Source organism: Nannospalax galili, unplaced genomic scaffold, assembly GCF_000622305.1.
Source record: "Nannospalax galili isolate Female #2095 unplaced genomic scaffold, S.galili_v1.0 scaffold161, whole genome shotgun sequence".
Classification (NCBI taxonomy): domain Eukaryota; kingdom Metazoa; phylum Chordata; class Mammalia; order Rodentia; family Spalacidae; genus Nannospalax; species Nannospalax galili.
Window position 1 is genome coordinate 3,234,258 of NW_008348586.1, and position 14,518 is coordinate 3,248,775.

Sequence of the window (14,518 nt, forward strand, 5' to 3'; positions counted from 1 at the left end):
TTATTTATTTTAATTTTTTTTTTTTTTGGTCTTTTTGAAACAGGTTCTCCCTGTAGCCCCAGCTGTCCTGGAACTCATTATGTAGACCAGGCTGGCCTCAAACTCACAGAGCTCTGCCTGCCCCTGCCTCCCGAGTGCTGGGATTAAAGGTGTGTGCCACCATGCCCAGCTTATTTATTATTTTTATTTTATGTGTATGAGTGTATTGCCTGCATGTGGGTAGGTGCACCATGCCCAGCATGAAAAATTGTGTTTTTAATACAATGAGACACATCAAGATGATCAGATACTGACACATGCCTTTAATTGGGAGGCAGAGGCAAGAGAATCTCTGTGAGATTCAGGCCAGTCTGGTCTATATATATAGTCAGTTCCCAGTCAAATGGAGTTATGGGGAGACCTTGTCTTAAAAGAAAAAAAAAAAAAGCAAAAAAGATGATCAAATGCCTTTGTAAGACTTTAAAAATGAGGTTTTCAAAATTATCATATTTTCCCTTTGTTTTAAATTTTTAGAGTTGTATCCTACCTTAGATCCACAAATATAATGAATTTGTTAAACTTGCTTTCTTCAAAGATGCGGTAGTAGTAAAAACTATACTAAAACCGCTTACATTCAAGAATGAACACACATACATATACATACATCATATAAACACATTAATATTAGGCATAGTGTTCAAGAGCTTCTACAAATATCTAAATGAAGAAGCCACAGATTTTGTTACTCCGTTCTTTCTTAGGATTCAGAGAACAAATAAAGACAAGTATATGAAGACAGTCACCATGACATGTAGTGCACTTCTTAAAAATCAAAGTAGAAAGTTCACATCTTTGTCTAAGATATGAGGGCTTAAGGAAAAAGATCAAAGCTGAGCTTGTAATATAAAATTAGATTATTATTCCCTGTTTAAGAGTAATCACCAGAACTAGAGAGATAGATGCCTCCGCAGTTAAGAGCACTGGCTGTTTTTCCAGAGGAACAGGGTTCAGTTCCCAGCACCCACAAGGTGGCAGACAACAATCTATAACTCCAGTTCCAGGGAACCTAATGCCCTCTTCTGGCCTCTGCAGGCTCCTTCAGGCATGCGATGCACATAAACTCACACAAACACGCACACACATACAAATAAAAATAAATAATTTTTTAAAAAAGAACAATCACTGGAGTTGTCTTTACAAATGGGATTTTTTAAAACAGGGTCCCTCTGTAGCCCCAGCTGGCCTGGAACTTGCTATGTAGATCAGGTTGGCCTGGAACTCACAGAGATCTGCCTGCCTCTGCCTCCCAGGTGCTGAGATTAAAGGTATGTGCCACCACCTCCTGCGGATGGGAGTTTCAAATATGGCATGAGATCTCTTTTCCTTCTAGTTTTATCCTAAAACAGAATTTTTCTTTTTTTATGTTTTAAGTGTATTTTATAACCTAGAATGGAACATATAACAATAATAGACTTTATTATTTGTAATATAAATATTGTTAACATTGTTAAAATACTTTAAACAGGATTAAATCCCATAAAACCAATTTTCATTTAGAGTCCTGAAAAAGGATGAGGTCTGCAGATCATTCATCAGATTAGTTAAAGTGGGAATAATATACTAACATAACAAAATATGTTACATTAACAATTTTAAGCACTGGACGTGGTAACACACATGTTTAGTCACAGAACTTGGGAAGCAGAGGCAGGCTGATCTCTGTGAGTTGGAGACCAGTCTCTGTAGTGAATCCAGGCCAGCTGGAGCTACAGGGAGACCCTGTCTCAAAAAGACCCCCCCGCAGAAAAAACAATTTTAAGCAATCATAATCTTTCCAGAAATGTCCATAGTGCTGACACAACCCTGTCCCAACTCTATGTATTCTTGGGTTTCAAATCTACAACCCTCTGACAATACTGAATGTTACATGCACTTCACAGTTAACAAAGAAATTCTGTAATCTGTAGATAGACTGAGCCACAATAGCCTTAAGGACAGAGGAAACAGTATGCAACATGGACGGTAGGACACAGGGAGGCAAACTTCCCGTGGTTACTGCTGCAGGAGATGGCTTGGTGACCACAGTTACTGCTGTGAGGAACCCCTAAGAAAAATCTAGACTGTTTTACTGCAAGGATATTAAGGAAAAAACAGGTCATGGTATGTTTCAGGAGAAATAGAGACAAAATATATTGGTCCCTATGTGATAATATGGATTTGAAATCCAAGAATATATAGTCATTTAATACTTAATTTTTTGTTCTGCTTAGAGATAAAGAAGGAAGAGATAAGGTCAGAGGATAGATAGGGGTAGAGGGTGACAATAGTTAGATTTCTTAGAATTTATCTTTAGTTTTGTTATAACCTCTAAAGTTTTAAAAAATATTTTATTATTTTTAAATTTTATGTATATGAGTGTATTGTCTGCATGTGTGTAACTGCACCCTTGTGGTGTAATGCCTGTGGAGTTCAGAAGAGGGTTTCAGATTCTCTTGGAACTGGAGTTAATGATGGTTGTTAACCATCACGTGGGTGCTGGGAATCAAACCTGGGTCTTCTGCAAGAGCAGCCAGTGCTCTTAAGCACTGAGCCATCTCTTCAGCCCCTAACCTCTAGTTTTTAAAAAATAAATAATAAATAAAATATTTTCTTAAAAGAGTAAAAAAAAATTATTTCTTATTTTAACATCTCCTTTTAACAGATGTAGTTGAGACCTTCTGTTTTTGTAAATCATCAATTTTATCATTAAAATATATTTATATTAAAGGTTTTTTATTTTATGCATATGAGTGTTTGCTTGCATATTTGTATGTGTATCATGTGTATGTCTGAGGAGGCCAGAAGAGCATGTCAGATCCCTGGAGCTGGAGTTATAGATGGGTGAGCCAACATGTGGGTGCTGGGAACCAAACCCAGGTCCTCTGCAAGAACAGCCAGTGCTCTTAACTGCTGAGAATCTCTCCAGCCCTCATATTTATGTGTATGTGTCTGTGTGCCCTCAGAGGCCAGGAGAGCATCAGATCTCCTGAGGCTAGATTTATAGGTGACGGTGAGCTGCCCAATGTGGATGCTGGGAATCAAACTCAGGTCTTCTGGAAGAGCAGCAAGTGCACTTAACTGCTAAGGTATCACTCCTGCCCTGCCATTTTACCATTTTTTAGATTATTTTAAATTTCGATTAAAACAAGCTACCCATTTATTATTTTTAAAAATTGCATTGCCTAGGACTTCTAGTCAAGCTCACAAAATAAACCAGTTTAGAGATAGTAAATGTTCATGCAGTGAAATATAAAGCTGTTATCTTTAGTTAGATTTCCCTTTTAAAAAGTTGAATTGACACATGTATCTGACATAAAACCACTGGAGAACCAAATAAGCTACCCCCCAAAATAGTTCCCTTTATCTTAGATCAGGTATGGGAGCAGTGTCCAGAGAAAAAGATTTAGCAAATTATCAGACTAAACAGTCAGAAACCAAAGTCCTTCAGGGGTCTGAAAACAAACAAAAACAAACTGAATGCTGGGAGATTAAACAAAATGGATGCCTCAAACCTCACACCTTGAAAACAAATGAACAAACAAAAGATATCCAGTAAACAGGATCTTAAACAACCAATCAGAATAGGGGATGCAAAAACAGGTCTCACCTCAAAGAGAATGAGAGATAATTTATTCTGGAGCCAAATATGAATGACCATGACCCCTGAACACAGATTCAGTTTTTTGAAAATGCCATGTTCCACCCACAGAAGTGGTAACAAGATTTTTTATTAGTTATAGAATGAAGAAAATTATAAATCAAAGTGTTTACTAAATATATCTGGGGGGGGGTCACAGGTAGGCAGGTTATAACAAAGTGAGGAACACTGTGGTTTCCAATGCTGTCTGATGACAGTTTTAGCTTTCAGATTCATGAAAGCTAGTGGTTTGCTAAGAACACATTGTAGAATTTTGATGGTCACAGGATGCTCAGTCAGACACAGGTGTGGGCAATGGATGGCTTTCAATCTAGGGTGGTCCTAGATAATTTGTCTCTTCATAATCTTGAAGTTTAGTAATTTGGACTTGTAGAATCTGTTTTTTTAAGGTGTACACCACCATGTTGAGCTCCCTATCAAATTTATTTTTATTTTATCTTTATGTGTGTTTTTTCTGCATGTATCATAGTGCACTAGTGTCATGCAATTCCCACAGAGGCCAGAAGAGGGTGTTAGATTCCCTGGAACTGAAGTTATGAATGGCTGTTAGCCACTATGTGAGTGTTGGGAACTGAACCCGGGTACTCTGCCAGAGCAGCCAGTGCTTTTAACCACTGAGCCATCTCCAGCACCACTGGCCTTTTTTGTTTAAAAAAAAAAAAATCAAAACTTGACCCAGCATGGTGGCACATGCCTGTAATCCCAGCACAAAGAGGCAAATCTCTGTGAGACTGAGGCCAGCCTGGTCTCCATAGTGAGTTCCAGGCCAGCTGAGGCTACAAGGAGATCCTGTCTCAAAAAAAAAAAAAAAAAAAAAAAAAAAAAGCAAAATCAGCTGGGGCATGGTAGTGCATGCCTTTAATCCCAGCACTCTGGAGGCAAAGGCAGGCAGATCTCTGTGGGATCAAGGCCAAAAGACATCCCCCTCAAAAAAGCAAAATCTGAAGCTGGAAGGTAGCTCAGTCGGTAGAGTGCTTGCCTGGCATAGCCTTGGTTTTGATCCCTAGCACTACATAAAATTGACCTGAAGGCGCATGCCTGTCATCTCAGCACTTGAAAGGCAGAAGCAGGAACATCAGAAGTTCAAGACCCATCTTGGCTACATAGCGATCAACAGGAGACACTGTCTTAAAAAAAAAAAAAAGCAATTTTTTTTTCGTTTTTTTGAGACAGGGTCTCTGTGCAGTCTCAGCTGGCCTAGAACTGTAGACCAGGCTGGCCTTGTACTCACAGAGATCCCTCTGCCTCTGCCTCCCTAGTACTGGGATTAAAGGTGTGCATCACCACACCCTGCTAAAAAAAAAAAAAAAAAAAAGCACCTGCTTGTAATCTTTGTAATCTGACATTTGGGAGGCTGAGGTAGGAGGATTGCAAATTCAAGGCCAGCCTAGGCCATAAAGTGAGTTCCAAGTTAGAATCCCAGCACTCAGGAGGCCAGAGGCAGGTAGATCTCTGTGAGTTCGAGGCCAGTCTAGTCTATATAGTAAGTTCCAGACATGCTGGTGTGATATAGTGAGACCCTGTCTCAAAAGTAAATAGATAAACAAATTAAGGGGCTGGAGAGATTGTTCAGTGATTAAGAGTACTTGCCACACAACCAAAAGAACCAAGTTCAGATCCTAGCACCATGTAACAAGTCAGGTGTCCTACACACATTATAATCCCAGCTCTGAGGTTAGGCAGAGACAGAAGGATTTCTGGGGCTTGCTGATTTCCAGCCTAGCTGAGAAAATATGAGCCTCAAGGAGACTCTGCCTCAATGGAATAGGCAGAAAATGATAGAGGAGGACATCTGATGCTTTCTTCTGGCTTCTGCATGCACATAGGTACATGACTGTATACATGTATACATACGCTCATACACATTCTTGTAAATTTTTATTTTTATTTTATGTATATGAGTGTATTGTCTGCTTGTGTAAGTTCACCTGTGTGTGCAATGCCTGAGGAGACCAGAAGAGGGCATCAGATCCCTTGGAACTGGGGTTATGCATAGTTGTTAGCTGTCATGTAGGTGCTGGGTACTGAACCTGGGTCCTTTGCAAGAGTAGTCAGTGCTCTCAACCACTGAACCATCTCTCTAGCCACACAAATAAATGTTTTTTAAAAATTAATAAGTAAAATAAAATAGTTATTGTGTATTAGGTATTGCTTTATGTAACTCATACTTTCCAGGCATCCTGGGACTTAAAGAAATACATTTTTTTGACTTATTTATTTATTTTTTTAGAAGAAGCATTTCATTACAGTTTTAACATACTCAGTAAGTTTCCAGAGCAAAGATACATCTCTTTCAAAAATGGCTATAAAATTTTTAGGTTTGCTGTTGAATTAATACAGTTATATAATATTGAACTCCGTATAAGCCCTGCAAGACATAAAACTGAATGAGTTTTTAACCTTTAAAAAAGATCTCCATTTCATTTTAAAATATACTGTTTCTTACAGAAAGACTGCAAGAAATACATTTTTAAAACAACTGGTCTGTGCTGGATAGCTTTAGTGTCAACTTGACACACCTGGGTTGAGGGAGCCTCAATTGGGGAATTGCTTCCATTGGACTGGCCCGTGGCCATAGGTCTCTGGGGCATCTTCTTGATTGTTGAGTGATGTGGAAGGGCCCATCCCACTGTGGGTAGTGCCATCCCTGGGCAGGTGGGCCTGTGTTGGATAAGAGAGCAAGGGGCCATGGGAACAAGACAGTAAGCAGCATTCCTCCATGGCCTGTGCTCCAGCTCTTGCCTCCAGGTTCCTGTGCTGAGTTCCTACCTTGGGCTCCCTGATGAACTGTGACCTGGGAGATGTAAGCTAAATAAACTCTTTCCTCCCCAAGTTGGTAGTGGTCAGAGTGTTTTGTCACAGGAATGAAGACACAAACTAAGACAGAAATTGGCACCAGAGGGTGGGATATTTCTGTGACGGACCTGACCTTGGTGTTTTGGGGAGGACTGTGGAAGTCTTTGGAACTTTGGGCTGGAAAAGCCATTGCGTGCTCAGAGTTTGTTGCTGTGGAGCTTGGAACAGTTATGCTGAAAAGGTTGTAGACAATGGAGACCTGGTTTGTGAAACTTCAAAGGGAAGCGGAGACTATCAGGGCTATTCATGTGAGATTTTGAATTAAGAATCTGTGGGTTCTGGTTGGCGGGGCTGAAGAATCAGCTGTGATTAAGAAGAGACCAGAACCTGACCTGCTTTACTGGGACAATTGATGCTGATTAGCTGGGGCTGAAAAATCAGCTGTAAGTAACAAGATATCAGCATCACTGTGGTGAAGTCTTCCGGGAGGTATTTCCGCAGGGTCAGCACACAGAGGGACCCGCACCTCTATCTTAAGCTGGAAGCAGGACTTGGTAATATGTAAGAGTCTCCTGCATGGTTCTGGTGTTGAAAGCGTGAAGGGGTCACAGAGAGCAGCTGGGGCTTGGCACTCTGAGACAGGCCAGGAAAGGCTGTAGGTGAAAGTGTAGCTTCAGTTGCAGCAAAGACCCCAGGGTTGAAGGTGTCATGTAGAGAATCTGAGGCTTTGCACCCCGAGAGGCCAGAATAGGTCATTGGTGAAGGTGCAGCCTCAGTTTCAGTGGCAACCCCAGCTATTTGGAGATGCCGGGACCATGGGACAACCACCAAGGACAGCAGTAAGTGTGGAATGAAGCTGGCCTGAGTCTTTGAGACGAGCTGAGTGTGCTGTGGACTGCAGAGTCAGAGCAGTGGAGCTGCCAGTACCCTTTGGAGCCCAGAGGATCATGAGTGGAATCCCAAATGTCCAGCCTCAAGCTACTTTGCTGGACTTTGGTTTTGCTTAGGTGTGCCCGATTCTTCCCTTTGAAATAAGACAGTACTTGTTTTGGATTTTACAGAAGCCTACCCACAGTTGAGACTTTTAAAAGAGACTATGGACTTTTAAGTGGATTTTTAAAAGACTGGGGTTTTTAAGGTTGTACTGTCTTATGTTGTGATATTAATGTTAACATCATATCTTGGGGACAAGAATTGGAAAGCTTATGGTTTAATAGTGATGTGTTTGTGTGTCAAGTTGACGAGGGGTCAATTGTGCTGGATAGCTTTAGTGTTAACTTGACACACCTGGGTTGAGGGCGCCTCAATTGGGGAATTGCCTCCATTGGACTGGCCATGTCTGTGGGACATCTTCCTGATTGTTGAGTGATGTGGGAGGGCCCAGCCCACTGTGGGTAGTGCCATCCCTGGGCAGGTGGGCCTGTGTTGAATAAGAGAGTAAGCTGAGCAAGGGCCATGGGAGCAAGACAGTAAGCATCATTCCTCCATGGCCTGCGCTCCAGCTCCTGCCTCCAGGTTCCTGCTCTGAGTTCTTACCTTGGGCTCCCTGATGAACTGTGACCTGGGAGATGTAAGCTGAATAAACCCTTTCCTCCCCAAGTTGGTATTGGTCAGAATATTTTTTCACAGCAATGGAGAAACAAACTAAGACAGGTCCAAAGTTTTCATTTAAGCAATGAAGTGGTACAACTCAGGAAGAGACAGTTTCTCCATCTATGTCTGAAAATGCATTAAACACTGGGGCAGTGAATGTCCTTTTTAGCACTATCACCTATGAAAGATTGATCATGACACTAGTGAGTCCATCTTCATGCACATGAAATCAGAGGCAGGGTCTGAGAATGAGAGAGTACTGTATGGTACTTTAACCCTGAAATGCCACTCATTAGCAAAACTTCTGGGTATTTCCTTTCTGGTAAGACTGAAGTGCTGGACTGAAGTGCAAAATGACTCAGTGGGTAAAGGTGCTTGCCTACTTGAGCTTGGTGACCTGAGTTCAATTCCTGGCACCCAAGGAAGGAGAAAAATTGGCTCTATGAGAAAATTTTTCTCTAAGGAGAAAAATTGGCATCTACATGAATGCTGTGGATTGTACATACACACACACACACACACACACACACACACACACACACACACACACATACATACACCAAAACAAAAAAGATCAAAGTGATCCCTTCTGATATTTGTGTTATGCTGCTCTTTAGGAAGGTGAAGCAATTGAAGTGGATGAAGAGACCGCAGCTGTCTTAAAGAATTCACGTTTTGTTCAAGATTTTCTCTTCAGACCAGTTGGAGAAATGCTGCCAGGGTCTAAAGGCTGTTCCACAGTGGAATCAAAGGTTTGTTTGACTTTCAGTTCCCTACCTCAAACAGATTCATTTTTAAAAAACATAGGCATCCAGGCCTGGTGGCATATACCTTTAATCCCAGCAGTCAAGAGTCAGAGGCAGGAGGATCTCTGTGAGTTCGAGGCCAACTTGGTCTACATAGCAAGTTCCAGGCCAGCCAAGGCTACAGAGTGAGATCCTGTCTCAAAAATAAATAAATAAATAATTAAATTAAATTAAATTTGCAGGCTATTACTAAAGCAAGAAACAAAGTTTTCTTTGCTGTTGACTAACTTATTTCTAGAATATCTATGTCTATAAATATTTTGAAATTATAGCTAAGAAAAATCCTAGTGATAAGTCAATAATAATCTTTTATTTTTTTTGGAATATCTATGAATGAACTGCAGGGTATTTATAAGCCCCATCTAATTATATGAGTGTATGCATATTTCCTTGGGAAAGTTTCTGTTATTTTTATCAAGTTCTCAAAGGTGTCTAGGTACAAAAATGATTAAGAGCTGATGCCCTGGACATGGTACCGCATATCTGTAATTCTAATGACTAGGGATAAAGGACGAACATCACTTGAACCCAAGAGTTCAAGACCAGCATGGGTAATAAAGTGAGACCTTGTCTCAGAAAAGAAATAAAACAAAAACAAACAAAAGCCCTAACCCCATGTGAACATGGTAAATTGGCCATATTTCCTTCTGGTATTTTCAAAACTATGATAAAATTAATATAATATAAAGCTTACCATTTTAATCATCTAAAGCTTTTTACATTTAAGGTGTGTGTGTGTGTGTGTGTGTGTGTGTGTGTGTGTGTGTCTGTGTGTGTGCACGTGCGTGGGCCATGGTTCATGTATAGAGGTCAGAGGACAACTTTCAGGAGTCAGTTCTCTCCTTCCACCACATGGATTCCAGGGATTGAACACAGGTTTCTTGACAACAAGCACCTTTACCTGCTGAGCCATCTCTCGGGCCCACCTATTTTAAGTTTACAAATGTGTAACTCAGTGGCTATTTGTTCACTCACTACTTCCAGAACACTTTCATCACTCCCCAAAGTAGTTATTCCCCAGTCCTTCCTCTTACTAGTCCTGGCAGTGACTAATCTGCTTTTGTGTCTATGGTTTTGCCTCTTGGAGACATTTCACATGAGTGAACTCATGGGCTATGTAGCCTTTTGGATCTGATTTCTTTGAAGCTTTCAGAGCTTCTCCACCTTGAACTGCACATCAGTACCTCACTCCTCTTGGTGACTGGATAGTATTGTGTGTGGTGAGAACACATTTGTTTATCTGTCTATCAGCTGATTGGCAATTGTTCTCCTTGGCTGTTAGGAACAGTACTGATAGGAACATGCTTGTTTGAGTTTCTTCCTTCGGTGATTTTTGCATCTCTACCTAAGACTGGAATTCTTCTGTCCACATTTCTAACTTTTAAGAACCACCAAGCCATTTTCCACACTGCCTGCATCATTTTGCATTCTCAGCACCGTACTTAAGAGTACTGGAGCTCACGTAGTCTGTCATCACAAACACCAACGAGATTAGACAGAACTGAACTGTTCAGCTGTGCTTCATCCAGAGAGCTCGTTATCTGAGAAGACTGTGGGTTAATGCTTTAAAAACTGCCTTCCCTTATCTGTGATCAGCAGGCTTCATCAAGGCTTGGGGGAACAAAGGCAGTCAGTAATTCCACAGGTCAGCCCTGCTCCTCTGGTCAGATGGTCAGCCTTGTCCTGAGATTGATGATGTCAGCACCTCTCCTTATCTCTTGCCCTCTTCCCTCATTCTCTGACCATCTGGGCTGAGATGAAACTTCTTGAGATGCTGAGTCTAGTTAGTTTCTGCCTGCATCATTTTTATACTCCTCCAGGGCCATCTGGGTTAGGGAGGTGACTCAGAACAAACAAGTCATTAACAGTGTGTGTATGCTAAGCTAGTAAGAACATGTACATGAAGATTGCTTTTTACAATATGAACTACAAATGTGCCCTTAGAATATAAAATATAAAAATGCCCCTATCTGGCCGGGTGTGATGGTGCATACCTTTAATTCCAGCACTCGGGAGGCAGAGGCAGGTGGATATCTGTGAGTTCAAGGCCAGCCTGGTCTACATAATGAATTCCAGGACAGCTGGGGCTACAGAGAGACCCTGTTTCAAAAAGACCAAAAAAAAAAAAAATGCCCCATCTGTCTCTCCTGTCCCCCACTGTCGATACTACGTTCAAGTCCCATAAGATCTGTATCAGATCAAAGATAGCTCTGTGCTGCTGTCCATCCAGGTGATTGTTAGTATGACTTCTTTTTATAAAAAAAGTTATTAATTTTTATTGTATGTGTGCATGCATTTTATGAGCATATTGCCTGAATACATGTAAGTGCACCTGTGTCATGCAATGCCCTCAGAGGTCAGAAGAGGCATTGAATCCCTTGGAACTGGCATTATGGACAGTTGTTAGCTGCCATGTGGGTGCTGGGCAGTGAACTTGGGTCCTCTGCAAGGGCAGCCAATGCTCTTAACTGCTGAGCCATCTCCCTAGCCCCTAGTATGGCTTCTCATCAGTAGGGGAATTTTCTAGTATAAAGCTGTGCATACCAGAGCATACCCTACACAGCCACAATCAGTTATGCTGAAAAAAGATTTTTTAAAAGGAAAACAGGGAAGCTGGAGAAATGGCTCAATGGTTAAGAACACTGTTCTTGCAGAAGACCTGGATTTGAGTCCCAGCACCCACATGGCAGCTAACAATTGTTCATAACTCCAGTTCCAGGGGATCCAACAGTCTCTTCTGGCCTCCACGGGCATTGCACAACACGGTGCACTTACCTACATGCTGGCAATACACACATACACATAAAATAAAAAATAATTTTTTTTTAAAAAAAGGAAAACTGGGAAGGCTTCCCTGAGCCTCTGAGGTTCATGATCCAGTAGGTAAGAAAAGACAGATCAAATCTGAAGAAGCTTGCCAGGAGTGATGGTGCACACCTTTAATCCTAGCACTCGGGACTCAGAGGTAAGCAGATGTCTATGAGTTCGAGGCTAGCCTGGTTTGTAGTGAGTTCCAGTGCCAGCCAGGGCTACATAATGAGACCTTGTCTCAACAAAAAAGACAAAACTGAAGAACTCTCCCTTTTTTTTTTTTTTAAGTCTTTTTGAGACAGGGTCTCCCTGTAGCTCCAGCTGCCTGGAACTCACTCTGTAGACCAGGCTGGCCTTGAACTCACAGAGGATCCGCCTGCCTCTGCCTCCCAAGTGCTGGGATTAAAGGCATGCACAACCACGCCCAGCATTCTCCCCTCTCTTTTTAAAATTAAAAAAATTATTTAAAAATATTTTAAAATGCCAGGTGTGGTGGCACACGCCTTTAATCCCAGCACTGGGGAGGCAGAGGCAGGAGAATCTCTGTGAGTTCGAGGCCAGCCTGGTCTACAGAGTGAGTTCCAGGACAGCTGGGGCTACAGGGAGACCCTGTCTCAAAAAGACCAAAAAAATTTTTTTTTTAATTTTAAATTCATCAAAAACTTTATTGTATGAGTGTTTTGCCTGCATGTATATAAGTATGTTCATGTGTGCAGTGCCCATGAAGGCTAAAAGAGGGCATTAGATCCCTTGGAATTGGGGTTCTGGATAGTTGTTAGCTGCCATATAGGTGCTGGGAACCAAACCTGGGACCTCTAGAAGAGGAGCCAGTATATTCCTAATGGCTGAGCCATCTCTTCAGCCCCTTTTTGGCCATTTTTAAACTGGGTTGGTTGTTTTTGCTGTTTTGCTGTTGATATATATATTTTCTGCCTATATTGCTTTTGTGGTGCTGGGGGTTGAACCTAGGCCCTTGCACATTTTAGTCAAGCACTCTAACCCCTGATCTATACCCAGGCATGTAAATGTATATTCTGAATACTAGACCTTATCAGATATATGTTTTCCAAAAATGTCTCCCATTCTGTGATTTATTTTTTTGAGACAGGGTCTCATGTATTCCAGAATGGCCTTGAATTCAGTATGTAGCTGAGGATGGCCTTGAACTTTTGATTCTCCTGTCTCTACCACCTAAGTTCTGGGATTACCAAACCCAGCTTATGAGGGGCTAGAGATTGAACTCAGGGCTTCCAGCATGGTAGGCAAGCACTCTACCAACTGAACCACATCCTTAGTCCATTGACCTATCTATTTACTGTCTTGATAATATCTTTATTACACAACAGGTTTTGATTTACTCTTGGTTTTAATTTGAAGAACTCCAGTTTGTTTTTCCTTTAGTTATTGGTACTTTTGGTATCATGTCTAAAAATCCATTTTCAAATGTTTTGAATATTGTTCTAATTCTTTTTATAGCTTTGCTTTCATGTCTTGAAATTTATTTTACATAACAACTGAGGTAGGACAGTACTGTACAGTGTGTTGCTTGCATGGGTTGCCCCAAGGGACCTTAGAGTCAGCCTTTTTTTTGTTTTTGGGTTTTGTTTTTTTTTTTTGGTATTTTTGAGACAGGGTCTCCCTGTAGCCCCAGCTGTCCTGGAACTTACTATGTAGACCAGGCTGGCCTTGAACTCACAGAGATCCGCCTGCCTCTGCCTCCCAAGTGCTAGGATTAAAGGCGTGGGCTACCATGCCTGGCTAGAGTCAGCCTTTTTTATGGGCTGTTCATATTTGATCTTATGATAACTGGGTTTAGGTTCCAGGCAGGGTGCCTTTGGGAAGCCCCAGGGTGCAGTGGCTAGAGTTCACTATGGCCAGGTTATCACTTCAATCTGCACCAAGCTGTAGAGCAAGGAGAGTATGATGGAGGCCCTACGCAGGACCAAACTCAAGTTCCCAGGGCACCAGAAGATCCAGGTCTTGAAGAAGTGGGGTTTTCACAAGATTAATGGAATTGAATTTGAGGACACCATGCCTGAGCAGTGGCTTATGTCCAGTGCTTGTGGAGTCAGATATGTCCCCAGTCATGGTCTCCTAGATGAGGTATGGAGCCTTCACATATGAGGGCTTCCACGGTTCTGCCTCTTCCTTAATCATGCTTACCAATAAATCCTACACCCTGTCTCACAGAAAAAAACTGAGGTAGAAGTGTGACATCTTCACCTCTCCTCTTTTTGAGACTATGTCTCCTGGTAGCTCCAGCTGGCCTACAACTTGCTTTGTAGAGATCCTTCTGCCTCTGTCTCCCAAGTGCTGGGATTAAAGGCATATGCCACCATGTCTTGACCCTTTGGATTTTTTTTTTTTTTTTGAGACAGTGTTTCATGTAGCCCAAATTGGCATGAACTTCTGATCATCCTGCCTCCATCTCTCAAGTGCTAGAATACAGATACATATCACCATGCTGGGCTCAGAGTGATGACTGTTCTAATTATTAACTAGACTAAGTTTTAAATTTTTGTTTATTAAATAACCATTATTTCTTCATTGTTTTGAAATAATGACTTATTAAATTCTAATTTCTTTTCTGTTTTTGTTTTTTTAAAGCAACACTATTTTATCACCTTTCTATTTATTTTTGTGTGTGTGTGTACATGTGTGTGTCATGCATGCACATACCATGCTGCCTGAGTCACAGTCAGAGAATGACTTCTTGAAGTCAGCTTTCTCTCTATCAGGTGGGTCCCAGGGATCAAACTCAGGTCTTTCGACTTAGTGGCAGATACCATCACTTGATGAGCCATCTTGCAGGCCCTTCACTTAAAAAAAGTTATAT

General features: G+C 41.4%; 1 protein-coding gene across 2 annotated transcripts in view; it reads left to right on the top strand.

Annotated features, from left to right (window-relative positions):
- The window catches only part of As3mt (arsenite methyltransferase), a 47,558-nt gene that overhangs the window by 20,451 nt on the left and 12,589 nt on the right, over positions 1-14,518 (top strand). For both annotated transcript variants that reach the window (XM_008845670.3, XM_029569678.1), the window contains exon 10: positions 8,683-8,817. In XM_008845670.3, the coding sequence (XP_008843892.1) occupies positions 8,683-8,817 (135 nt within the window). The remainder of the gene's footprint in view (positions 1-8,682; positions 8,818-14,518) is intronic.